The sequence below is a fragment of the Protopterus annectens genome, chromosome 1.part0, assembly GCF_019279795.1.
Source record: "Protopterus annectens isolate FY-2018-M chromosome 1.part0, PAN1.0, whole genome shotgun sequence".
NCBI lineage: Eukaryota > Metazoa > Chordata > Ceratodontiformes > Protopteridae > Protopterus > Protopterus annectens.
Window position 1 is genome coordinate 69088814 of NC_056725.1, and position 27500 is coordinate 69116313.

The 27500-nt window shown below is 40.1% G+C and overlaps 1 protein-coding gene across 1 annotated transcript in view; it reads left to right on the forward strand.

The window, feature by feature from the left end:
- Nucleotides 1-27500, forward strand: part of LOC122811990 (thymus-specific serine protease-like) — a 276765-nt gene that overhangs the window by 172209 nt on the left and 77056 nt on the right. The window contains exon 5 of the mRNA XM_044084235.1: nucleotides 16624-16747. Coding sequence (XP_043940170.1) covers nucleotides 16624-16747 — 124 coding nt within the window. The remainder of the gene's footprint in view (nucleotides 1-16623; nucleotides 16748-27500) is intronic.

Below are 27500 nucleotides of genomic sequence, written 5' to 3' on the forward strand. Positions count from 1 at the left end.
ATTGCAAGGTTTTCAGGTTGGAATGCAGAGTTTTGAAATTGTTCTGTGTCGGTAGAAGAGGCCATAGAGGAAGAGGCCATGGTTTCGTATGTGACATGGTCTTTAACAGTGGGTACCAGTGCTGTCTTGGCCAGTCTGGAGCTATCAGAATCACTTTTGGCTGCTCTGTTCTGATCTTCAGTAAAACCTTGGTCATTAATGGGAGAGGTGGAAATGCATACACTGTTAGAGCTCTCCAGCTGAAAGAGAGGGCGTCCACTTTCCATGCTTGTGGGTGGTATGTCCTTGTGCAGAATTTCTTCAGTTGATGATTGTGGTGGGAGGCGAATAGATCTATGTCCGGCATTCCCCATGATTGTGTTAAGAGTAAGATGATGTCTGGGTGCAGCATCCATTTGTGTGCATCCAAGATATTTCTGCTTAGGCTGTCTGCCAGTATATTGTCTTTCCCTGGCACAAACTGGGACTGCAGCTGTATATTGAGTTTCAAGGAAAGTTCCCATAGATTCATTGTCAGTCTGCAAAGAGGGTAGGAATGGGTGCCTCCTTGCTTGTTTATGTACCACATAACTGTGGTGTTGTCTGTCCTTATTAGTAGGTGGCCGTGATGCAGAACAGGTTTGAAGGCCTCGATTGCATGCATCACTGCCAGCATTTCCTTTTTGGTTTATGTGCATGCGTAGCTCCCTTTGTGACCATAGTCCTTGGATACATCTGCCCTCCATGTGTGCTCCCCAACCTTGGTCTGAAGCGTCCGTAGTAATGGTTTGGCTGGCTCTTGGCTTGCTGAAGGGCAGCCCCCTGTTCGACTGGCAGGCTTGAACCCACCACAGAAATTCCTTTTGGAGGCATGGAATGAGTGGGATCAAAGTTTCTAAGCTGTGACTGTGCTGAGTCCATAAACTCCTTGGGTACCATTGAAGTTTTCTCATATGCAGCCTTGCTTGTGGACTCGGAAGAATGCAAGATGCCATGTAACCCAGGGTCTGCAGGATTTTCCTTGCAGTCAGCTGAGTTTGTCTTGTCAGATTCTTGAAGTAATCCGGTAGTTGTCTTTGTTTTTCTTCTGTGAGAAAGGCCATTTGGGTGGTTGTGTCTAGATCCGCACCCAGAAAAGTTATTCTTTGGGATGGAACAAGTCTTGATTTGTGAATGTTGACTGTATATCCCAAGGCCTGTAGTAGGTGGCTGGCATAATCCAAGTCCTTTAACAAAGTTTGTTGGCTGTCAGCTTGTATAAGGCAGTCGTCCAGATATGGGTATATTTGAATCCCCTGAAGTCTGCAGTGTGCAATCACTGATGCCAGGCATTTCGTGAATACTCTGGGCGCAGTGGATAAGCCAATGGGCAATGCTGAGAATTGATAATGCTCTGACCCTGCAAGAAATCTGAGGTGTCTTCTGCAACTTTGTCTGATAGGGACATGCAGGTATGCCTCCTTGAAGTCTAGAGTCACCAGCCAGGACCCTTGCCCAGCATGGGAAGGAGTTGCTGTAAAGTCAGCATTTTGAATTTTGGCACAATGAGATAAGTATTCAGTGAGGACAAATCAAGAATAGGCCTCCATTGATTTTCTTTTCTTGGAACAAGAAATAGTCTGGAATAAAATCCTTGGCCTTGTTCTGAAAGAGGAACCTTTTCTATAGCCTTCATTTGTATTAAGTTGGAGATTTGTTTCAAAGCCTCTGCCCTTTGATTTGGTGGCAGGTCTGGCATGCCTTTTCTTTTTGGCAGTGTGTGGAAATGGAACCTGTATCCTTTGTCTATTATTTGCAGTGTCCATGTGTCCCTTGTAATGCTGTGCCAATTTTTTGAGTTTAAAGAAAGCTTTCCGCCCAAAGGTGCTTCTAATTGAGCCCTGGTCGGCGGAGTCAAAGCAAAGTCATTGAGTCTGTCCTTGTGTAGCAGTTGTAGGTCCTGCACTACCTCTCTGGTTGGGAGGTTGCCATTGACTGACTCTGTAGGAGCCTCTAGCTTGCCCTCTACCTCTGGCCCGCCTGTTTCTGCCTCTCTGAAATCTTTCTGAGTCCGGAAAGGACCAATTCTTGGTAGGCCAATTTCTGCTGAATCTTGGTGGTTGGACTTGCAGAAAATCTTTGACTGTTTGCACAGATTTTGCCTTTTCTTCAAATTTCTTTAAGACCTCTTGAGCTGTGGAACCAAATAATTTTTGCTTTTCTAGAGGAGCATCCAGAAGCTTAGCTTTAACATGGTCTGGCAGAGATTGTTCCTTCAACCAAGCATGCTTACGTATGACTGCACCTGTCATAGCTGACCTACATGAAGCTTCCAATGCATCATAACCACACTGCAAGAAATGGTTACTAACCTGCTGGGAGTTATGTACCAGATCCTGAAGGGATTTGCGATCAAGGGGTTCAGATGAAGACCGTTTCTTATGCAATTCATCTAACAAATACTCTTGGTACTGTATCATGTGAAATTGACAATTTAATGCCCTCATAGAAAGAGTTGCAGAAGTATACACTTTTTTACCCCATCTCTCTAAAGCTCTGGACTCCCTTTCAGAGGGTAGAGGATTTCTAGCGGTGACAGCTGCAACCCCTTTAGGGCCCTGGGAAATAGTTTCTTGATCAGCAGAGTGGGCCTTGTACAGGTGAAGATGCGAGTCCGGGACCTGTAGTACCTATCAGGTTTGGCAGGAGCCGGAGGGAGAGAATCCGGGGCTGTACTAGAGTCAGAGTACACATCATCAATGACATTTAAAACGGGAGGTATAGCTAAAGGTCTGTGCTGAGGCAAATGTAAAAAGGTCCATAATCTTTTCCTGGAATCAGAGAATTCCTGACCCTGCCATTGAAAATGCTGTCTCATAGTGTGTAGTGTCTCTCCAAAGGAAAACTCTTCAGGAGGGGAGGCCGAGGGAATAGATTCTTCAGCATCAGAATCCTCATAGGCCAAATAAGCCTCCTCCTGGTGGTCTGAGAGAGCAGAACCATCAGAGGCCTCCTCTGATGAGTGGGGATCAGAGGGCTCAACCCTGGGCCTTTTGTCTGGAGGTGGCTGCGAGCCCCTGTCCGGGTGAGGTTGAGAGCCCCTAATTAAGGAGATAAGATCCTCTGCTAAACTTAGAATCTGTGAACCAGTGGAAGGTCCCCGAGGGGGTAACCTTGGGAGGCAAAGCTTTTGAGTGTTTAGCAGCTTTAGCCCTAGAGAATGCTTTAATAGACATGGATGCAGGAGGGCCTGGCTGCGCCACGTGCTGGAGTAGATTTGTCTAAGGGAATGGTGTCGGAAGGTTCCAGGACACCAGTTTCAGTAGGTAATTCAATAACCGACTCTGCCGGGGCCTCCGGGGCAGAGGTAGTCGGTTGCGCGGTTTCGGTAATCGGAGGTACCAAGGACTCTTGTTTCAGCCGAGACACTCGCGGTAGGCCTGGCCGTGGTTTCAGCCGAAACCTTGGTCCGCGTGTGTCTGTCCTTGTCCTTCCATTTCTTAACTAAATGTGAAGTCGGAGTCTCCGGCATCTTGTAAGCAAAACTAGCCCCAAAGAATTCCTCTGCAAACTCCGACGTCTAAGCGTTCGTCGGTTGAAGGAAGCACAGCCTGAACAGGCCGAGACGTCGTGATCTGGGCCTAGACAGGGGAGGCAGTAAGAGTGGAAATCCTTATGAAGTATTTGTTTCCCACAAGTTAAGCAATTATTAACTTTATCGGACATCGGCTGAGGCAAGAGAGAGTCCCCAACGGGATACTTAGCTTTTTGAAGTCTTCGGTAGCTGAATTACAGGAGCTGGCCGACCGGCACTTGCGAACTGCTTCTGCTTCGGGCACCACGCGGCAAGAAAGACTGGGGAAGATGGCATCTGCTGATGCTTTTATACCCCAGACGCTCTGACGTCGGGGAAAGTGTGACATCAGCCGACACCGGACCCAGACTTTGGAATCCGGCTGACCGAAGGGCTGCCTGAGGCAGGACAACCCATATGTGATGACTGCAGATGCATCCTTGAAGGACATCATCACAGTGCTTATGAGGTTTCCTGTGTGCTACTCTTTTTCATTTCCTATTTATTAGTTTTACTGTTATAAAAAGATGTGTGCAATTTGTTTTAATGTAGACTTGCAAGCTTGTTGGTGGTCTTCATGGTGGAAAGTGAAACATTTTTGGCTTGCTACTGACTAGTACTTGTTTGCTTTGATTTTTGGCAATTTATTTAGTTATCTGATTTAATGGGATGTGGAGGATTTGCAGTTTCTCAGAAATTATGTCCTGTAGAATTGTCTGAAGTATTCTTGTGTGATCCCTGCATATTTCATTAAAGCAGCTGTACTACAGAAAAATCGTATGTTTGCATTGAAAAATGGCTAGTGCATCCCTGCTGGATTCAAACCCTTTTCTGTCATTTTGAGGTGGCAGTGGAGTGGCACAATGTAAACCTACACGTTTGTCCAAAGTTTTAAATGGATTTATGTAAATTGTGTGTGAAAGTGTTTCCATATGTTACACCACAGGTAAGCAGCATAAATGATGGTGCTTCATTTCTTAGCAAGGAGAGTTATTTGCATTTATTGATTGATCTGATGATGCAAATTTTCATTCATTCCTCTAGTTTTCTTTGAATCTGACCTTCGGATTTGATTCTGCTGTTAATATAGCTTGTGGTAACCAAAAAGTTCTGCAGCTCCTTCCTTACCCATAATGCACCAACTCCTACCATCCCTCAGATCTCGTTTGCCGTTTTTGTGGAATAGACGTGGTCATCCATAGCTGTCGAATTATATTCATTCAAGTGATATTTTTCTTCGCTTTTATAATCTTTCTTTTGTCTTTTCCACACTTGTACCTTTGTTTACACAGTATTCTTGCTTACCATTGTTGGTAATTTTGTCCCTTTTTTCTTTATAATTTCTAGTTAACTTTCTTACATGCCTGTGTATTCTACAGTACCTTTGGTACTTTTCCCCCCTACCTTTCTAATCCTTGTAAAAAAAATTTATATTAGCAAAAAAGAGAAAGGCCCTTAATGTCAGCAGAGTGGACATAAGCTTTCTATTTCGGATGCACATGCTTTGTATATATTGTTTGTGTTCAGATAATCTGAACAAGGATTGTGCCATTTGTAAAAATTTCAATTCTTGTGCTATTGCTGATAGCTTAATTTTGCTAATTTTGAAGGGATTATTGCCTACTACATTTTGTAAAGCAATTACTGGAGCTTAAACCACCAAAACAAAACTACTTCAAAAAGGTTCCAGAGACTGTCTGGTTCTTCTACTGTCATTGATGGAACCTCCAAGAAAGAAACCTATCCAAAGGCTGTTTCTTTGAAGCCATCTTCAGTCACACGAGTTTTCTGGATCTGACCACCTCTGATCTGAAACCTCTTTCTTGGATCCAATATCCACCCACCATCAACCTTGTGCTGTCCAGGTTACCATCCCTATTTATGGAGAGACAACATTCAAAATCTCCCTGAGCCTCCTCTCATTCTTTCAGGGGTCTGACCGAAGCTGATGTGGATAGGATGATGAGATTTCTCTTGTTGCAAATACAGATGAGCATTCTTCCAGCTCCTACCTGTTTGGATTAGAAAGTCTTTGTTCACACTACCCCTCCACTATTGGCTCCTTCTATGATCCAACCATCCATTTCAGAGCCCCTGGATCCAGGTCTGACAAAGCTGTGTCTGGTCCGAGGATATTGTAATCCTTCTGGGAGTGCTCTGGCAAGTTTGGCCTTGGATGACTCTCGGAGCTGTAGAGTCTCTGCTGGATCCAAGGTGTTGGAGTTGACTCCAAAATTGTTGGAGCAGCCTCTGTCCCTTGGATGCTCTGTATTGTACAGCTAGTCTCCAATCTCCACTTTGGGTGGACTGCCTTCAGGGCAAAGGGAGTCGATGGGGTGGAAATGTCTTCTCAGCTCCATCAGCGTCTTTCTTCCCATGGCATTCTGTGTTTGAGGTTGTGGAGTGTTTTATTCACTTTAGCAGGACGGACAGTTTCTCTCCCTCAGATCTCCCTTTAGGTTTTCATGCGTCTCTGCTCCTTGAGCCTCAACGTTGGACTCCACAGAGGCGGCCAGTCCAAACACTCCAGGTTACCCAGCAGGGTATCACCATCTCATCTGATGCTTCTCCAGAGCATGCCACCAAAGAAGTAATACGGAAGAGAAAGTGCAAAAGGAGGCACTTGATTCCACACAGGAATATATCGCAGAGGATACTGATTTCAGGATTACCACCCAATCTTATTTGGAGACATCCTAGAGATCCTTAAACAAATAAGTGGTTGGTCCTCCCACAGTCCTCCTCCAGAGGAATTTGGTATTCCTGGAAACATTTGGATCTGGCTTGTCTACCTCCTGGGTAACTCTGCCCGCTGATGAGCTCATTGATTCGATCTTGAAGCGGACGTGGAAGTAACCTGACTCAGTTGAATTTATCCCTAAAAGACCAGATCAAATTCTGACACTATTGGCAGGATGGGAATTTTGGAGTAAGGGTGCACCTGTGGATGCAATGGAATTTGTGGAAATAAGTTCCAGTCCCCATCCCTCTGAGGAGTTGAGGGCTTTGGACAGATTTGAGAAGTGGTGTGTATGCTTAAGTGACCTTTTGCTGTGGTTGCTGAGTTATTTGGCATATTTTACTAGGTTGCAAAGAGACTTTATTAAAGAACTGTCTAGTTCTCTTTCAGGGACCAGTATTGGTGAGACCCAGGCTTCTGTGGTCGCACAGCTGGCAACCTTACAGTCCTTTTTTAACTCTTCCATGAGGCTTCCCTCTCATGCAGCTGAGGGTGTCTGAGGCAGTGGGTTCAGGCATCTCAGGAGGCATGCCTGGATGCAGTCATGTGACTCTGCAGAGCTCTTCAAGTCCTCTTTCATCCACTTCTTTATTCAACCCCAAAGTGAAGAATACTCTCTCCAGATGTGAAAAAGATGGAAAGACTTTCTCTGCTGCTGCATGTTTTTCCCCTCAAAGGACCTTTTCTAGAAATCCATGAGGAGGATGAAACATGTGGTTCAAAAAATCTCAAGGTCCTTTCCAACTTCCACATGGAGGCAGTTTCCCCAGAGGCTGGGGATGGGGGGACTCAAACGGAAGACGCCTCCCATATGGCAGAGGTGGCCTACAAAACGAAGGGTCTAGAGATTCTGGGACAGACCATATCGGCACTCCTGAACGAGGCCCAATTGCCCCCTCTGGAGGCAGTCGGGGGTCATTTATCCCTGCCTGGCTTGATATCACAAAAGATACCTGGGTGCAGAGGATCCTTTCCAGAGGTTATCATTCCCTTTTATTGTCCACATCCATCCTCACTAATATTTCCCAATGTTCTACCAAATCACAGGAAAGCAGTAGCACTAGGAATACTAAAGCTGCTCAGAGTGAGTCATCCAAGAGGTCCCACCAGACCAGATAGAATCTGGAACTTTCTCAAGATTTGTTTTTAGTACCAAAGAAAACAGAGGAGTGGAGACAGATTTTGGATCTCAGCAATTTGAACAAATCAGTTCAGCAGTCAAAGTTTTGAGGTACTTGATGCTTCCAGCTGGGAGCCAGTCATTACCATTTCAGAGCCCTGCCCTTAGGTCTCGCCACAGCCCCCAGGGTATTCATCAAATGCATGGCAGTGGTAGCAGCTCAGTTGAGACTGCAGGAATTGTGTGTTTCTGTGTCTAGACGACTGGCTTATCACCACCCCGACTAGGAATCTGCCAATAAGAGCAAGAGATCAGGTACTCCAGATTTGCTTCCTTCTAGGAATTACCATAAATTACAATAAATCTCTGTTAGAACTTTCTTAGAACCTTGCTGGAGTTTATAGAAACCATTTTCAACACTTTGTCAGCAATGGGTTTTCTTCCTCTAGCTATAGTGCAAAATATCAGTTTCCAGGTCAGTAAAATAGTTCACAGTACAAAAATTCCGGCCAGAATGATTCTTCAAGCCTTGGGGTCAATGTCAGCTGCCATAATATTAGATTTGGTGGTGTTTATCTTCATTCATTCATTCTTGACTGAGTCTCTGTTCCATCCTCAGAACTGACTCAGCCGTTGTAATAAGCTCGTGCCAGCCAGAAGCTCTCACGCTAAAGCTACCCATAGTGCCTCTCTTCCCTTCTCCTCCAATCTCGTTTGTCACGTAGCATTTCAGGACATATCAGGCCATGCTGTCAAGCTATGTGGTTTATTTTTATCAATATATTTCTTCCTTTAATATTTCTTGGTTGTTTGATATTCTATTCCCTAATTAGTGGCTCTCTGTGAGAGTGCTGTTTTTACCAGTCTCTTGGCATTTCTTAATTACTGTAGTTGGTATAGGCCCCTCCCTTCCCTCGTACCTCTGGTATCTCTCAAGTACCATTGTTGGCATTTTCTTCCCCCTTTCTTTCATCGACTTACCCCTTCTGGGTATTTCTCTTGCTACTAATCGCTGGTACCCTTTTAAAAATATTTTCCTTAACTTGCCTTGATTTCACTGTTGGTGTGGGTGATGTACGTGAATGGCTGTTCATTTTATAGTCTACCTTACAATGGCTGAGAAACAAAAAGGTACAATTGGTTTCAAGCAGTGTGACAAATATGGCAGAAAGATGCCCAACTCAGATGAGCATCTTTCCTGCATTTGTCTGGGAATGCCACACTTAGAAATTCAGTCTCCGTGTGAGCTCTGTAAGGGTTTTAGTGCCTGGATCCTTGCAGAGCATCGCAACATATTGATGCTAAAAGGTTTGTTACAAAAAGCTTTTTCAGAGGCTTTGAGGCAGAGAGAGAACCAAAAAAGAGGAGCCAGTCAGTCCCAATGTCTCCTCAATCTCAGGAACTGAAATCGTCCAAGGGCCATGTTTCTTCGGAACCGAAGTCTAAAGAATCCAGATTGGCACAGGCAACTGTCTCTGCACCTGAATCTATGCTCCCTTCCATGTTGCCCTGTATTTTTATGGAACCGACGAAAGTTACCATGGTACAGACCCCTTCAACAGTACCAAAGACCCTCTCGGCACCAACAATAGTTTCCCCTATAAAAGTAGTCACCCCCCCCCCAAAAAAAAAAACAAGCTTTTGGTCAGTAGACCTCTTTGCTGAAGGTCGAACCCATAGCCAGGACTCTATTCCCCATCTGTTGACCGCTTTGTTGGTCAGCAGCACAGCCCTTTTATTGAATTCCCTGAATCTCCCTTAGGGGGGGATGTCTGTTCCACCAGGAGCCTTTTGGAGCTTGATGTAGTTAGACTGGTGGATCAGCTTTTGGCGGTCAGAGGTATTTCAACCCATCTAAGACCTCCCTCCTACCTGGAGCCAAAGTTTTTTCTCAGAGGACTCCAACTAGTCTTCCTCCTTCAGCTTTTCCTGCAGGATTTGGAGCCCTCGCTGCAGATGCCTCTCCCAGTGCCAGCTTCTTCTGTACTGATGGTGGATCTCACCTCTGTCCTGGAACCCACTCTGTGGACTTCAGCTCAATTGGAGCTGACCCACCCATGGGACTGTGACTTGTCTGCTGGCTGCAGAATCCCTTGTATGGCACCAATTTTTTCTGTGGTGCCATCTACGGTTCTGGTTGCTTTGACAGGGAGTCCTCTCGGGGCTACTTCTTTGGAGGTGGACTTGGAGCGGGGTGCGACTCCAGTTCCAATATTCCTTCTCTGTTTTGGGCTTGCATCCTTCTTCAGGCAGAATGCCCTTCAGATTATGGAGAGCGCTTGCCTCAGCAGGCTCACAGTTGGCATCCACTCCATCGGAATGTCATATCTTTGTATCCTCTGGCTCACAGCTGTCAGTCTACTACATTGGGACAGTGGGCCCAGGAGCAGCAACACATCCTACTGCAGGGTACCATCTCTTCGGAGTCCTCAGACCTTCCCCTGAGGAGCCACCTGTAATAAGTCATGTAAAGAGGAAGCACTTGGATTCTCCAGAAGAATCTTTCACTGAGGATACAGATAAAATGAAGGGGAAGGTCCCTACAGTCAGCCCCTGAAGATTTCTCCTTTGGAGACATATTGGAAATCTTGGAACAGAGGGGTGATTGCTCGGAGGAAGGGTTGGTAGCCTTCCAATCTGTTTTCTTGTAGGCTTTCCTTGCCTGACCTTCTACTTCTTGGGTGACCCCACCTGCTGATTTGGTCAAGTTCATCGTGCAATGATCTTGGAATGCCCCTGATACTATAGAGCCATTCCCCTGGAGACCAGATAAAATTATTACTGCACCAGAGGACCAGACTCGCTGGTCTAAAGGCTTAGTGGTAGATGCTATGCTGGTGGCAGCGGCAGCCACAAAGAAGGAACTTTTAGAGGAGAGTCCAAATGTTCATCTTCGAAACAGGTAGTGTCGGATGATGGTCTGATTTAGGAGGTGGGTCTATGCTTCAACTACCTTTGCCATATGGTCATTGAACTTCTTGGTACATTTTACTTGTCTTAGAGGGACCTGATCACTGAGCTCTCTGGCACCTTGGCAGGAGCAGTGTCTGACGAGGTATGCGATAAATTTGCCTTCCAGCTTGCAACCCTAGAATCGATATCCAACTGGTCCATGCAGCTTATTGCTCACACAGCCGAAGGGACGGCCAGGGCAATGGGTACAGGTAATTGCCATTAGGCATCAAGCCTGGATGCACATGTGTGGTTTGGCGGACCCCCTTTAAGTCTTCCTTTCATCAATGGTCCTGGTTATGCTACCTCATTGTTTGGCCCCAAAGTCAGAGACACATTAGCCAGGTGTAAGAAGGATGGAAAGACCCTTTCTGCTGTTGGCGTACACTTTTTGACTCCTCAATGAACTTACTCTAGGAATCTGAGGAGTGGGAAGATGTGGTTCATGAAGTCCCAGGGGCCTTTTCAGGACACACGTGGGGCAGAGGAGGACCTCATCTGGTAGATCCCCCCCTTATGGCAGAGAGGGCCTGCATAACCAGGGTTCAAGGGATTCCTTCTCTGGACAACCCTACCAGCATTCCTGAGTGGTCAGATTGCCTACCTCTGGAGGCAATCTGGGAAGCTTCTTTCTGCAGCACTTAGCCTGGCACTCAATAACAGCAGATTCCTTGTTGCAAACGATAATTTCCAGAGGTTATCAAATCCCCTTCAATCTTTATCCAAAGCCACAAAGGCAAATCCCCGATGTTCCACCCAGTCAGAGGGACATGGCAGGACAAGAAATTCAAAAGCTGCTTCAAAAGAGTCATCCATACAATCCCACCAGAACAAACAGTATCCAGATTTTACCCAAGATTCTTTTTAGTGCCAAAAAGACAGGGGACTAGAGGCCAATTCTAGACCTTAGTGCCTTGAACAAGTTAGTTTGACAGACCAATTCCAGATGGTCACAGCACAGTCTAGCCTTCTGTTTCTGGTGAAGTATGTTTGGATGTGCTCTACAGGTCTTCGGGATGCATATTATCACATAAAGATGGACAAACACTCCAGAGGGTATCTCCACTTCTGGCTGGAAGCCAGTCAGTACCAATTTCGCACACTGCCCTTTGGTCTCAACACAGCCCCCAGGGTGTTCACCAAATGAATGGCAGTGGTTGCAGCTCATTTAAGGCTACACTGATTCAGTGTGTTTCCCTCTCTATACAACTGGCTCCTCACTGCCCCCACCAGGCATCTACTACTTCATGCCTTGGACTTGTGTCCTAGACCTTACAAAGTACTTGGGCATTTCAATAAACTGGGAAGTCAAAGATGTCACCTCACACGAGAGAGAATTCATCGGAGCAACATTTAACACCAATTCCTTTATGGCTGCTCTACCTCTTCACAGGTTACAAAGGTTATGATCACAGCTTCAAGTGATGCTGTCTTGCGACAGTCCTGGCTAGCTTAGCTTAGTCTTATGACTTCTAGGGTCAATGGCTGCGACAGTCACTCAAGTTCCATTGGCAAGGTACCACATGAGGTTGCTCCAATGGCTGCTGGCATCACAGTGGTCTTTCTCGCACCCCCTGATGTCTTAGTTAATCCCCATAACCAACCGATGCAAGCAGGATCTAGTGTGGTGGATTAACTTGGAACAGGAGCTATGGAGTTGCCCTTTCACCCCTGCTCAGTCCAAGGCCGTAGTGACCACGGATGCATCAATGATTGGGAGGAGGGCATTTTCAATGAATGACAGTCCAAGGCACGTGGTCCCTCTCTTAGAGGTCAAATTGCATATCGGTGTCCTAGAACTGAGGGCTTTGCTAGTGTTGCAGGCATTTCAATCGACCCTCCCTTCGGGGGCAATTGCTATCCAATCAGACAACATGGCAATGGTCTGGTACATCAACAAACTGGGAGGAACCAGATCGTACCCCTTATGTTGGGAAGTCTTAATGTGGCAATGGGTGATGGCATCCAACAGATTTCTGATGGTGCACAGTCCAACATGATTGCAGACAAACTGAGCAGATGCATTCTCCTGCCTCACGAGTGGCTTCTCAATCCCAATGTAGTGAAGATTTTTTTGTTGCTGGGGTCAGGCTTTGCATCTCCCATAAACCACAAATGCAGCAGCTACTTTGCCCTGTCCCCACCTCAGGGGAAGGCAGAGAGATGCTGTTCTACATGATTGGCCCCTGGGCTGTTTTACGCCTTTACACCCTTCCCCCTGATTCCCCAGTTTTGAAGAAGGCCCAACAGTTGAGAAGCAAAGTAATCCTCATTGTGCCTTATTGGCCCCAACAAGTCTGGTTCCCCTTTCTCTGGCCTCACCTGGTTCACCGTCCATGGACTCTGGACCCGACCCCAGACCTGCTGTCCCACCCACAGGAGATGGTCCATCCAAACCTATATAGTCTCAAGCTGATGGCTTGGTACCTCCACTTCCACTAAATTGCCAGGCAGAAAAATTCATCTTTCCCAGTTCAGAAGATTATTCTGGCTTCCTATAAAGCATCAACCAGAAAACTTTATCTGAGTAAATGTAACAGATTTGTGCTGTGGTCTCTTGCAGAGAAAATACTTTTTTACAGCCTCACTTGATAAGGTTTTAGAATAGTCAACCATTTTCCAGTCAGGAGCTTCAGCTTCTACTGTTAAGGTTCAATTAGCTGTGATTTCCAATTATCATAATGGCTTTGATCTTTCCTTAATGTCTCATCGCCTTTGCAAAACCTTTTTGAAAGGTGTCTTGCATTTGAGACCACCCTTTAAAGAACCCACCGAACCTTGGAATTTTACATTAGTTTTACAAAATTTAAACCATCAACCCTTTGAACCAGCAGCCACCTGCAATATCAAATTCTTATCTTGGAAGACCCTTTTCCTGATAGCCATTACATCAGCCAGGAAAATATCAGAATTGCAAACCTTGTGTGTGAAACGTCCATACATTATTTTTCTGAGTATCACTCAGAAGCAACCCCTCTTTCCTTCCTAAGGTTGCATCTGACTCTAACATTAACCAAACTGTATACCAACCATTTTTTTTCCAAATTTCTCAAACAAGGAAGAATATTGCTCACATTTGTTGGATGTGCACAAACAGTTACATTTTTACTTGAATAGAACAAAATTGTTTAGAAAATCAGACCAATTGTTTATTGTCCTTTTTCAGGCACTAAACTGGGCAAACTGGTTTCCAATGTTACCTTATCAAAATGGTTGAGATTGCATCATTTTTGTTTACGACCAAAATAAATTGAATCCATCAATATGTCGAGGCTCATTCTACCATATCAGTTGCCACTTCAGTAGCCTTCCATTTTAGAGCCTTTATGGATGACAATTGTGCAGCGGCCACTTGGGCTACCCTGCATACCCTTACCATATTACAAATTGGATATGGTCTCCAGGGGAAGAGCATCCTTTGGCTCTATGGTGCTCCGGAATATCCTTCCATAGGGCCTCCTGGGACATAAAATAGCTAAGGACTCTCACAACAGTCAAGAATGAATGAAGATTAGGAATATCGGATAGAGAAGTTGTGTTCTTACCATAACATTCCATCTGTGTTGTTGATCTTCATTTATTCTTGACCTCCCACGCTGCAACCCCCTCCAAAGACTCCTGGAAGTTCGGATCTAGTCCTGGTATTGTAGTAGGATAGTTGCTCAGACAAAGCCGCTACTTTTATTTCTACCTTTACGTCTATGGGCAAAACTCGATCTGAGGAGAAGGGAAGAGAGGCACTATGGGTAGCTTTAACTTGAATTTCTGGCTGGCACGAGCTTGTTACAATTGTAGTCTGTTCCGAGGATGGAACTGAGACCTAACAGTCAAGAATGAGTCAAGATCAACAACACAGATGAAACGTTATGGTAACAACATTTTTCCCGTAGCGAGATTTCGCATGAGAATTTTTCAATGGATGCTAGCAACACAATGTTCAATTCTTTATCAACGAACACCAGCCCAAATAAAGAATTACTCAGGGAGGCAAAAAATGCCTTTGAATTTGATCAGACCAGGTTTTACAAGGCCATCCTTTGAATCTCTCTCATCCCAAGGCCATGGTGACCACAGACTCCTCCCAGATTGGGTGGGGGGCACTTTCTGGGGAAAATGGTCCACAACACTTGGTCCCCTGCAGAGGCCAACATGTACATCTGTGTCCTGGAAATGACAGCAGTGCTGTTAGTTGCAGGCCTTCCAAGACCCTCTCCCTTTCAGGATATTTTCAGTTCAGAAAGACAATATGTCAATAGTTTGGTACCTCAACAAAGGAGGAGGAGCCAGTTCTTGGCCCTTGTGTTGAGAAGCAGACTGTGTGTGTTGATGTGTGATCTCATCCAACCAATTTCTGACAGGAATGCATATTCTGGGGAAGTCAGCATGATAGCAGATGAAATTGAGCAGGTCTGTACTACTACCTTACGAGTGGTCTCTCAATGTGAAAGTTACAGAAATGATTTTCCGTCAATGGGGCCAGCCTTGCAATCTTTTTGCTTCTCCGGTAAACAAGTGTAGCAGCTTCTTTGCCCTGATCCTCCCTCCTGGCTAAAAACAGAGGGATGCTCTGGTCCACGACCCCCCCCCCCCAGTCTCCATGTTTATCCCCTGACTCCCTTGATCAACCTGACAGCTTTCTGTAGAAATTTGAAGAGCAAAGTCATCCATATTGCACCTTACTTGCCTTGACAGATGTGGTTCCTCTTTCGTTGGCCTCATCTACTTTAGCCACCTTGGGTTCTGAATCTGATTCCAGACCTCCTGTCTTACCTGATAGGAATGGTTCACCTAGATATAAAGTGAACAGCATGGTTTCTTCACTTCCATTAATAGCCAGACAACTTGTGCTGCTGTCATCCCCTGTCTTGTCATATACTTTTATCTTCCCATAAAAGCTTCTACAAAGAAACTTTACAGAAGTAAATGGAAGAGATTTGTTTTTTGGGTGGATCAGAAACATTTACCCTTTTTTCAGCCCCTGTACAAAGTGTTCTTGAGTTTTTTTGTTGACAATTTTCAACGAATGAACTAGCTCCTCAACCATTAGAATTCAGTTGGCAGCAATCTCCAACTTCAACAGTGGATTTGAGGATTATTCCCTTGCTTCATCTCTGCTTTGTAAGGCCTTCTTGAAAGGCATTCTTCTGTTGAGACCAACTTGTAAAGACCCTACTTCTGGAACTGCATATCATAATTTCCCCCTTTGAACCAGCAGCAAAATGTGATCTTAAATTCCTGACCTGGAAAACAATTTTTCTAGTGGTCATTACTTCAGCCATCAAGCATCGTCCTGTAAACCTCCCTACTTGATTTTTTCATAGGGATAGAGTAACACTATGAAACAACTCTTCTTTCCTTTCTAAGGTGGTGTCAAGAATTCAACATCAACCAGTCTATTAATCTGCCTGTCTTTCCAAAATTTGAAAACAAAAGGAGAGTACATCATGTTGCACTTAAGTTCATAGACCATTATATTTCTGCTTGCATAGAACAAAAGAAGTTAGTCTGAGCAACTGGCTTTATCTCCTTTATGGATTCCAAAATAGGTAAATAAGTTACAAAGGTAACTTTGGCAAGATGGCTTACCGACTGCATATCTTTTCTCTACAGTATGTTGGATATATGTTTACCAGAACTTTTAAGAGCCTGCTTAACTAATCCATGGTGACTTCATCAGTATTTCTATGTAGACGTACCATAGACATATGTGCAGCTGCAACTTGGGCTAATCCTAGTACCTTTTATTACTCATTACAAACTAGATCTGGTCTCGAGGGTAAGAGCAGTTTTTTGGTTCAGCTGTGCAAAGGAATATACTTAGTCCACCCAGGGTTTCAGGTAGCTGGGGACCCTATCCCAACTGTTGAGGACTGCATGAAAATTGACACCATCAGATTTCAGTCTTCCACTCCCTTCCTTCCAGTGTCCTACCCTTTTCATATATGTTTCATGGAAGAACGAGAGTTCATAAGGACACCTGTGTTCTTAGATTGATCTCCATTTAATTGCTTTCTATACCAAGCAATTTATTTAACATATTTGTTACATTTCCTATTCAGAAAATAAGATCTGAGGGATGTTGGGGGTTGCTGCATTTAGGAACTCAAGAACTTTTTGGCTACCACAAGTTATAGTAATGGCAGAGTCGGATCAGAAGGTCTGATCCAAACCTAAATGTTGAGGATGAATTAAAATAACACAGATGGAACGTTATGGTGAGTACGTAACTTTTTTTCTGTACATTGATTTGCTGCTGTATTTTATGTGCACCCTTTGCAGGCTGGCAGACCTAGCAGCATTCCACTTCCACATAGTTCAGCAGTACAATCTGACGAGGAACAACACGTGGATCTGTTTTGGAGGATCATATCCTGGCTCCCTCTCTGCCTGGTTTAGGCTAAAGGTATGTTTTGTTCAAAGATTCAGTAATTATTTGTTTTTTCTGCTAGTGTGTATTGGAGTGTGGATTTCAACATGCATACAAGGCCCACTTTCAGATATGTAAGGGCAGCACTTGGTTTGACCTCAATACATTTTTGATATGGAATTATGCAGTTAAACATAGGAGAGAATGTGACAGACCTTGGCCTGTTCACACATACCTGTAGTCAGAGTACATGTGCTGGTTTTCTATTTTTTCAGGTGCCAGCTGTCCCTTTGCATCTAGGTTGGCTGGCAGAGTTACTGTAATATGATAGATGTAAAACTCATTTAGTGTGAGTAATTGATAGCATGGAGTAATTGCTTTGACATGGCAAAGATGTGCACAGTGTTGGCTAAAATGTCTTGTTTTCCACTACTGCTTTTTGCTTTTCTCCTGTGACCAACTAGAATAATGCCCTTTACTTGAATATGGTGGTCTTCACAAATAATTTGGTATGTGGCATGTGAAAAAAAAAAAAAACAAAAGGAAGGAGCATAGTTCCTCTAAATTCCAAGACTCTACTGTTCTACTGGCATCTGTTTTTTTTTTAACAGATTTCTAGTTAGATTAATACATTTCCAGTATACATTAAATTTTCTTTTCTCCCCCTTGCTTGATTCTTTCTCATCTCTACCCCATTGCCACCATTCATTGGCTCCATCTGCTAGAACCCCCTTTCATCTTCCAGACTAACTGATTTTATTTAAAGAATGGGGCTGTCATGAAGCATAAGGGAGTCTTGGAGGGTCTTGTGGGAAATTTTTCTGTGAGGAGGGATTTATTTATTTTTCTTATGACCCTACCCTGTTATTCCCCCCCCCTCATGGACACCCATCCCAGAATCATCAGAGGACCACACCCCTCTTCATGGACCACATTTCTGGTTTGGGAGTGGGGATATATGAAAGCCTACCCTCCCAGATAGGAACACCCATCCATCCCTCTCAGCACCTTTGATTCTCTAGCAGCAAGCTGAACCAGGTCATCTGGATCATTGTCAAGGCTTTATCCCTGTACTCCATGATGCTGGCTAAATTAAGTCTTGGTTTTATGGTGTGAATGAGCATCAGTGCTTTTATTGGAGCATTTCTTGGTTTTACAGTTTGATAAGAATGGTTCCTGATCCTAATGTGCTTTCGTTTATCTCATTCATTTGAAAGCCTTCTGTGAACCTGTTCCACAGTCTGAAATCACAGATATTTTTTTTAAATTGTACAGTTCCTGCAAGTACCTCTTCACCCTGTGTACTGCAGATTGTGAACAGCACTTCAGTTTTCTTGTCACAAGGTGCTAACTTGTCTTTTAGAAGCTGCTGCAACATACTTTTTAGTAGCTGTGAGAAATTATTCCTGTTTGCCAAATCGATCAAGTAGACTTGCCCCTGGATCTCTAAAGACGTCAAGAATTAGATTGTTTAGAAAGACTGGAAATTAGCATCCTAGGTGAGTGATTGTGTTATAGTAGGCTACCCCTTTACTTTTTCAACGATAAACCTTCCATAGTCAATATTCATATCTAACTCGCCATGGAACTGAACAATACTGCCTTAAGTTTTCAAAGGTTAGGCGTTTTCCCAGTACAGGCCATTTCAAATATACTTTTTGGTTCCTTACTCTTAAATACACAGACATGACACTGCTTCCCTTCTCTCTTCAAAACTTTTTACTGCCACTCAAACCAATGATAGAGCTTTCATTTTTAAATTCAAAATGTTGACCTTCCAGATCCTATTACCTCTCATTCCCCAGACAGTTACTTGGTAACACTTGACCTAAAGGATGATGATTATCATATTCCCATAGACAGACTCCTTAAAGTTTCTGAGGTTCTCTATTTCTGGGTCATGTTATCTCCTGCTTTACATTTTTAAATTGTCTGCTGCTCCAAGGGTGTTAAAGTGCTTGGCTCCAGTCATTGCTTGTTGTAGACTAAATGGTATTCACACATTTCCTTATTTGGATGATTTACTTATTTATGCAGTGTCTTTGTCCAGATGTCAGAAATTTATAACATGGGTGTGTCTTTGTCCAGATGTCAGAACTTTATAACATGGGTTATGTTACTTCTGACCAGTCTGGGTTTTCAGAGAAATGTTGCAAAATCCTCCTTGAGTCCATCTCGCAGGATTGTGTTTTTGAACTGCCTTCACGAGTCCATCTCGCAGGATTGTGTTTTTGAACTGCCTTCACGAGTCCATCTCGCAGGATTGTGTTTTTGAACTGCCTTCACGAGTCCATCTCGCAGGATTGTGTTTTTGAACTGCCTTCACGAGTCTTCCCTAAAAATGACATTTCAGACTCTTGAAGTTTATCTAGAGTTTTCTCAGCAGTCCCTCTTTTGCAAGACAGTTCCTCAGGATACTAGCAAGGGCGGCGGAACCATAGAGCAAGGGGGAAGGGGCACCCCCCCCCCGCCACCTTTGTATCCTGTAATGACTCTATGTATGTCCTGGCTTGCTAGCAAGTAGCAAGCATTAATAAGTGAAACACCTTTTTTTTTTTTTTTTTTTTTGTAATTAAAATCTGATATTAAGATCTGATAATTCACTGTTTGTTGTGCTCTGCCTATGGTGCTGCTTGACTTCTTAGATGTCTTCCACTTGCGTGTGGGGGGGGGGTTCAACTTCAGATTCTTGGGACTGGGTTATATTGCAAACAGGTGCACTGGTCTGGCTCCCTGCTGCCTGACTGACTTAATAGTGAAGTCTGGTCAGGGTTCAGCAGCAGGTCACACAGGTATAGAAAATGACAGTTTAAACAGTTGCTTGTGTTTGACCTAAGTTACCGTGCCTTTTCTTAGTTCTTGTTCCACTCCTCACAATCAAGATTGAGTGATTGAAGGTTGCAGTTTTCTTCTTCTTTGAAGAAGTGAAATCTGTCCATTGCTGTCAGTGCCTTGGTGGTGGTACGGATGTTAAATATATTACTGTCTTCTTACAGACAGTTGCAGCCTGTGCAGCCAGTATAATTTATCTGTTTTATCTATTTTATTTGATAACCGGGTAGGAATGGAGAAAGACACTGGGTGAGGGTCTTGGGTCTTTTCATTTAAGTGCTTGTGCATACATAAACAAAGAAGTACTGAAGGGGTCATTGGAGATTGAGAAAATGTTTCACTTTGGTGCTTTGGACTCGGGAGGCTTTTTTGGTTTGAATTACGCTGCTTAACCCTTAAGGCTGTTTAGTCCTAGAAGTGCTTTAGATATCTTAAACTTGCACAGAGTTTTTCTGTACTTCTTTTTTGAAGTGTTGGTAATTGGTATATATGTAAGCAAGTGTTGTGTTGGTAGGGGAAGTTTAAGTTCGTAAAATATTTTGGATGTATGCATTTATGTACCGATAACCACATTCTTTTGGAATATGCTGTTTTCTGTGAGCTACTGAGAATTTTTTTTCAAAACAGGTTTATTGTTTTAACATATAAGAGAAATATCATAACAATTTTATACAAGTAATTAAAAATAGGTATTATTATAATATTCAACAAAACAACTAAAGTATTTATTTACAAAGACATCCACTACAATCAGATCAATTAATTAAACTAAAATACCATGCTATTGAAATTAAAATTTTTTTAACAAATTTTGTAAATTATCCCATACAATAAAATAAGATGTTTTTCTGTTTGTTCTAGTCCTAATTGTGTTTATTTCCATATGGCACACTAAACATTTTTAAATTCATTGAACGAAGGAGGTGTATCTGAAATCCAATTTCTAGTTCTTATTTTCCTAGCCACTGCTAGAATAGACCATAACAAGGGAAGCTTAAACTTTTTAACACTTTGAGGTACAGGTGTGTTGAATAATATAAGAGATTTAGAAATAATGAAATTATCTGTAAAAAGAGCCTGCAAAAATTCATTAATTGACTTCCAGTATTCTTTCAATTTTATACAGTCATAAAACATATGAGCCCAGTCAGCATTAATTTCTACATTACATCTCTTATATAGATTATCTTTATTATTTATTTTATTCATCATCAAAGGTGTATAAAAAGATCTATGTAAAAATTTCCATGTATAAAGTCTCCAGACAATGGAAGACGTAGTTCTATAAGCAGATTCCAATATATATTGTTTATCTTGTTGATTTGGTGGGTCCCCATTAATAGAAGTGAAATAATTCCAGTACGAATCTACACTGTAAAAAGTTTCTTGTCTGATAACTTTATGTATGTATGAAAGTTTACCTTTATCAGAAACTTTATGTTGTAAATTTAATATCAAGTAATCAATCAGTGTTGGAATAGATTCTTTAACAGTTATAGACATTAAATCCATTAATGAGATGTCTAAAGGTCTGAACCTCTAACCAGCAAGTTTCTCTTGGAACAAATTCTTGTTTTAAGAAATCTAGATTTTTAACTTTATTATCAGATATCAACTGATACCAGTACTTTAGATCATTATCTATAGCTAAATGAGTTCCTTCAGAAGTAGATGACAAAAGCATACCCTGAGTATACATTATAGGAAATGCAATAAAATTCCATTCCCTATACTTAGGGTGCATGAATATAAAGTTACAATAACTAATAATAATATTTAATGGGTAACAAACCATATGTTTAGGTGTAATAGGTGAAGTACAAAATTCCTTTAGTAACCATAACATGGAGTTATTTACAATCATATTTTTGTGTTAAGGAGATTTTCATGAAGTGTATACTAATTAGCTCCCAATAATCTTTCCATTTTGTGACATATGACTGATCTATTAATAAAGTAATAACTTTTACAATAGAAGAGATAGTATATAAATTAAAGTCTGGAAAAGAAATACCCCCTTGAGACCAGCTATTAGTATGTTTTTTTAATGCAATCCTAGGTCTATTAGGTGCCCATAAGAAATTTAACATTAGTGTGTTCAGTTTCTTGATGATTATTTTTGTAGGTGGAAGTATTATTGATTGTATTAAGTATAAAATCTTGGGGAATATTATCATTTTAATAATTGTAAGTCTCTCCTCCATAGTAAAAAACATATTATTCCAGGTATTAAAAAGATTTTGTATATTAAGAAAACAGGTATTATAATTATTATATATAATAGATTTAATATCTTTTGATAGTATTATACCTAAATAAGTTATCCGACCTGAATTGGGTACATATTTAGTAAAATCACTAATGAGAATATTTTCGTGTATATATATATAGGTAGCATTTTAGTTTTTTCTTCATTGAATATTAAACCAGAAATACTTTTAAAATTCATCATGTTGTCAAATAGAGACTGTATAGAAGAATTAGATCCTGCTGATGTAATTAGAACATCAGCTGCAAAAAGTTGAATTTTGGATGTTGTATTTTCATCTATTTCAAAACCCTCTATGTCAGTACTGTTTCTGATCAAATTAGCCCAAGGCTCCATTACTAAAGTGAATAATAGTGGAGAAAGTGGACATCCTTGTTTTGTACCTTTAAGAATGGGTATTTTTGTGAAACATATGTTCCTACCTTAATATAAGCCAACGTTCCTTTGTATAAATGTTCAATTAGATTTACAAATGCATCCGAGAAGTTTGTGCACTTCATTAAGGTAAACAGATAGTCCCAACTTACTGAATCAAATGCTAAACTTATATCAAGACTAATAAGTGTTAAATCTTTCTTTTCCTATTTGCAAAATCTATTAATGTTAAAGTTCTTCTTATATTATCAAAAGTATTTCTATTTACAATGAAGCCTGTCTGATCTATATCTATAATGCCGGGAATGATTGTCTTCAATCTATCAGCAAAGATATTCATAAACATTTTATAATCAACATTAAGTAATGAGATGGGCGATATGAAGAACATCTAGTTGGATCTTTATTAGGTTTTAAAATTGGCTAAATAAATGTATATTGCCAAGATGGGGGTTATTAACTCAGTTTGGGCCAAAATAAAACCTTATGTATTAATGAATATGTATTTTTAGAAAGGATTTTATATATCTCTGGTATAATACCATCATTACCCGGTGCTTTGTTTGATTTAAGCTTATTTATTTGTGTAATAACTTCTGTATATGAAATACTCTTGTCCAATAGTTTAATCTGTTGTTTATTAAGCTTTTTATTCATATTTGTGGTTATAAACTCCTTTATTTTATCTTTAGGTTCCATGTTAATATTATTATGGTTAATTTTGTGAAAGTGATTTCTAAATTCATCTAGTATTTCTGGTATACTAGAAACATTCTTCTTTTCCTTGGAGAAAAGATTTCTTTGATATGGTTTTGTTTATTCAACCTTTTGTTTTATTTTTAAGTCTATGTAAGTATTTGGGGCTTATTGAATAAGACAAAACTTGTATTCTCTAAAGTTATTTTAACTTTGAGTTAAAATTTCTTTGTATTTCTCATTTAGTTTGTTTATTTCTTCAATAACTTTCTTGTCCATAATATTTTCTTTATTATTATGTTTATAAGAGTCTAATTTGCTTTGAATATCTAACAATTCCTTATCCCAAGATTTCCTTTTATTATTATACCATCTGATACTTTGTCCATATAGATATGATTTTAAGGCATCCCAAACATAAACAATGGAGACTTCAGGAGTGTTATTTATGTCTAAAAATGTTTTACTTAAGTATATATTCTTTATAGTCTTTTAGTTGAATGCTGGTATCCTTTTGATCTGAACATTGAGTATTTTTTATCATGAATTCAAAAACAATTGAATTATGATCAGATATAGGACATGAAATGATTTTGGAATTAATTAAATCTGTTACCATCTGGTTAGAAATAAAGACCCTATCTATTTTTGAATAAGTTTTGTATCTGTTAGAAAAAAAGGTGTATGGTAATGATTTTGAATCTATCTGATTATTAATATCATTCAAATGATAAGAATTAGCAAAATCCTTTAAATGTTTTGCATTAGATGTAATTCTTCTCTTTCCTATAGTGGTAGTATCACTTTCATGTACTATACAATTAGTCACCAGCTAAAATAATATCTCCTATAGAGAATGATATGATCTTATCAAGATGATGTTTCACTGTATTAATACCAATTCCAGGTATCCAATATACATTAATTAAAGTGTAAGTCTTCCAATTAATTTGTATTGTAACCATACAAAACATTCCTTTGTCATCCTGATAAGACTTAATGGTTTTAGGAATGGGCATACTTTTATTCCGTAAAATAGCCACTCCTCTTTTTTTCTGAGTGTGCTCTGAACTAACCAATACTGTATATTTGTTTGTGGCTAGTTTATCAATATCTTTTTTCAAGAGATGGGTTTCTTGTAGGAAGACTAAGTTGGCCTTATGTAAATTAATGTATCTTATTAGGCTTGCCCTTTTACATGGATTATTCAATCCATTAATGAAGAAATTCCTTTTAAAGATGTCATTTGGCATTTTTAAAACTTAAGAATCTTATGATCAAAATAACAAGATAAGTAATGTTACATCTCCTCCTTTAGGTGTACCTTTAAATATAGCTGTATTTATTGAATCTCTTATGGGATTTCAGATAGGATTCAATTTTGTTTGTAGTGACAATGAATGTACAAAATATATTGTGGATGTCAAAACTATATACAAATAACAATGAACAAGTGAAAATAATGTAAGGACTAAACCTTGCATCCAGCCTGGAGTTGTAAACTCCAACTTAGAGTAGTATTTACCACTCAAGTTAACCCCCTACCCTAAGCAGCAGTACGTCAGCTACCACCTTATCAATTTAATACTAGTTATATTTAACTGAAGTTAACAGTTTTCAATTCAATTATCTAGCAAGACAAGACTACACATTTGGTAAAACAGCATCATATAAACTAAAATAAACCCTTTTTTTTTAAACTGTTCATACTACTATATACATCCATGTAATATAAAACACTTGTATGCAAATAGCATTCAAATAATCTTGATGTTAGAAATCAAGAGGAGAGAAAAATAAGTTCTAACATTCATTTAAATCAAAAACATTGGCTAATATGATTCAGACATTACATATATTAGGATGCATCTATTTTCTGTCATGTAAATACAGTTAACAGCTTCCAAAAAAACCTTGAATTGCTTGTATATGAGCATTTACTCAAACTCATTATTGCCAATAGAATAAAATATTGTGTTCATAGAAATTGTTATAAATCATACTTCATAGTTAAGCAGATTCTCAGAAACATTTATATACATATCTACACACACACACACACACACACACACACACACACACACACACACACACACACACACACACACACACACATCTGATCTCACTGAGTTGTATCTTTACTGAGCACCATCTTACATTGCTGCCCCTTCAATAAATCTGTCTGCTTTATACAAAATAATGCACAGCAAACACATTTTAGTAACCAGATTTTACAAACATGCTATACTACTGCTTTAAAATATATCACACGACAATTTCTTCCAGTATAGAGTTATAAAATTATTTATGCTTGTCAATCAGATGAATTAAATGAGTTATAGTAATGTATATATTTGGGACATAGGTTTTTAACACATATTATTAATCTGCTATTCCTGTATCTGTGATGTGTCAGTGTGATATCTAGGTCAAAGTTGAGACTAGCTGCTTTCAGCTTCTCTGAGAATTCTGAGAGTTGAAGCTTTTGAAGTAGCTCATGGACACTGTGCATGAGACAGCCCACATCCCAGATTATCTCTCAACATTTTGGTGGGAAACTTATTAAAAACTAGTGACAAACATTCATTTAACAGTGTAAATGCATCTAAACATGACAAAACCTTCACAATGCATTCTACAGGTTATTACAGACTCTATGTAAGTGAAATCAAGCCCAAAATTATTAATAAGTAACAAAACTCAACATTTTTGTCCCAACTCAACTCCTATGCAAATCTTATTATTTACTGTGTCTATATGATCAAAAGCATTTCTATATATTAATAAAGAAAAGAAGAGTAGAAAGTAAAAGGGTGTAAGGCAGAAATAAAAAAAATGTAAGAGAAAGCTATAAGAAGTATATACAATAGAATGTTACTTACTGTTTATATTAATAGAGTTAAAAATAAAACATATTTACTATTATTTAGTTCTAATTATTATTGGTTAAAGCATGACAGATTATTTACAAACAAGCATAAGCAGTGTAATCAAGAAAGTATAATTAGGAGTAGCATTTGAAGAACATATAAACTTTTAAAGGAAAAAAAAATGTATCAAATTACTGACCTTATTTTTCCTCTTCAGAAAGAGAAACAGGGGTGGGAGGTTGGCATAATGGTTAAATTGTTTACCTTGCAGACGCAAGGTGCAGGGTTTGATTCTCACATGGGGTAATTGGCTAGGCTTAAAATGGCCCAGAGGGCAGTTAGCTTAGTACTAACCTATGAACCTATGAAAAAGTTAAATCACAGCTTGCCATTAAATCTCCAGATATTTTGACTAGTTATGAAACAAAACATTTCTTTGCACACAGAGAATAACTTTGATTAAATCTTTTTCAAAATATTTGTTGCTTCTTGGAAATGCAGGAACTATATTTAAAAAGATTAATAATAAAATAAAATGATGAGAGAAAAAAAAAACATAGTACAAATCATTTGTTTTTTAGTCTCTTCTTCTTCTCTGAAGTCTTCCACGAAGTTTCAGTTACCAGTCTCTTTAACGAAGGACTAGCCCATTCCATTTCTTCTATTTTTTCCAAAATCTTATTTTTTTGATAAACAGTAAAGCAGAGTCTAAGTCATCGAAAATTTTAGGACCATCAGGAAGGAAGATTTTAAGCTTGGCGGGAAACAGAAGGTATGTTTTAAACTGTGCTTTTTTAAGCTCCCTTATTAGTGGCAGAAAAACTTTTCTTTTAGCTAATACCATGGAAGAATAGTCATTGTCAAAACGCACAGTTGTTTCATTAATCTTAACAGGAGCTTTAGCCCAAGCAGATTTAAGAATCATCTCTTTATCAAAAGATGATAGAAATCTAACTATAACTGATCTAGGATAGTTTTTGTTAGAGTTAGTATTAGCTATAGATCTATGTGCTCTTTCGATGCCAAAAGAGAATGCTTCTGGTAAATCTAAAGTTTTAGGGAGCCATGTTAAAAAAGAAGTAATATTGTTACCTTCAATATTTTCTGGCAGTCCAAAAATCCTAATGTTATTGCGCCTAGATATATTTCCAGGTCATCCAGCTTTGTTTGTAAATGTGTATTTTGTTTCAGCAGAAACTCAATGTTGATTTCCTCTTCTTGTATTCTATTTTCCATGTCATTCACAGCTTCTTCTATGCCTGTCATCTGGATCTTCTGTTGTTGCAGGTCCATATGTAACAAGTCTATTTGTTTTGTAGTTTTTTCTATGAAAGTGTCTATTTTAGTATCCATTTTATCCATCTTAGCAGTAAGTTGCTGGACTATAATTATCAGAGACTGAAGTTCTTTCTTGACGCTGGAGTATTGAGAATTTGTCTTACTGGAACTCATTTCAGACTGATAAACTGACAGGAAAATTTCCAAAGTAATTTCTGACAGGAATATTAAGATTTCCTTTCTTTTTTAGACATAGTTCAAGAACTATATAAAACAAACATATTTAGAAAGAAAATTACTTCAAGAATTAATTTTTTAAGTAATTTAATTCCTGTCAATGTAATGAAATTGGTGGAGCTGAAGAAATCTGCTGCTATCCTGTGTTCATCCTTGGCCACGCCCCCTAAAATGTCATCATTTTCTGATTCACTGGATGGATGTTGGGTAGAGAGATAAATACCATTTTGAG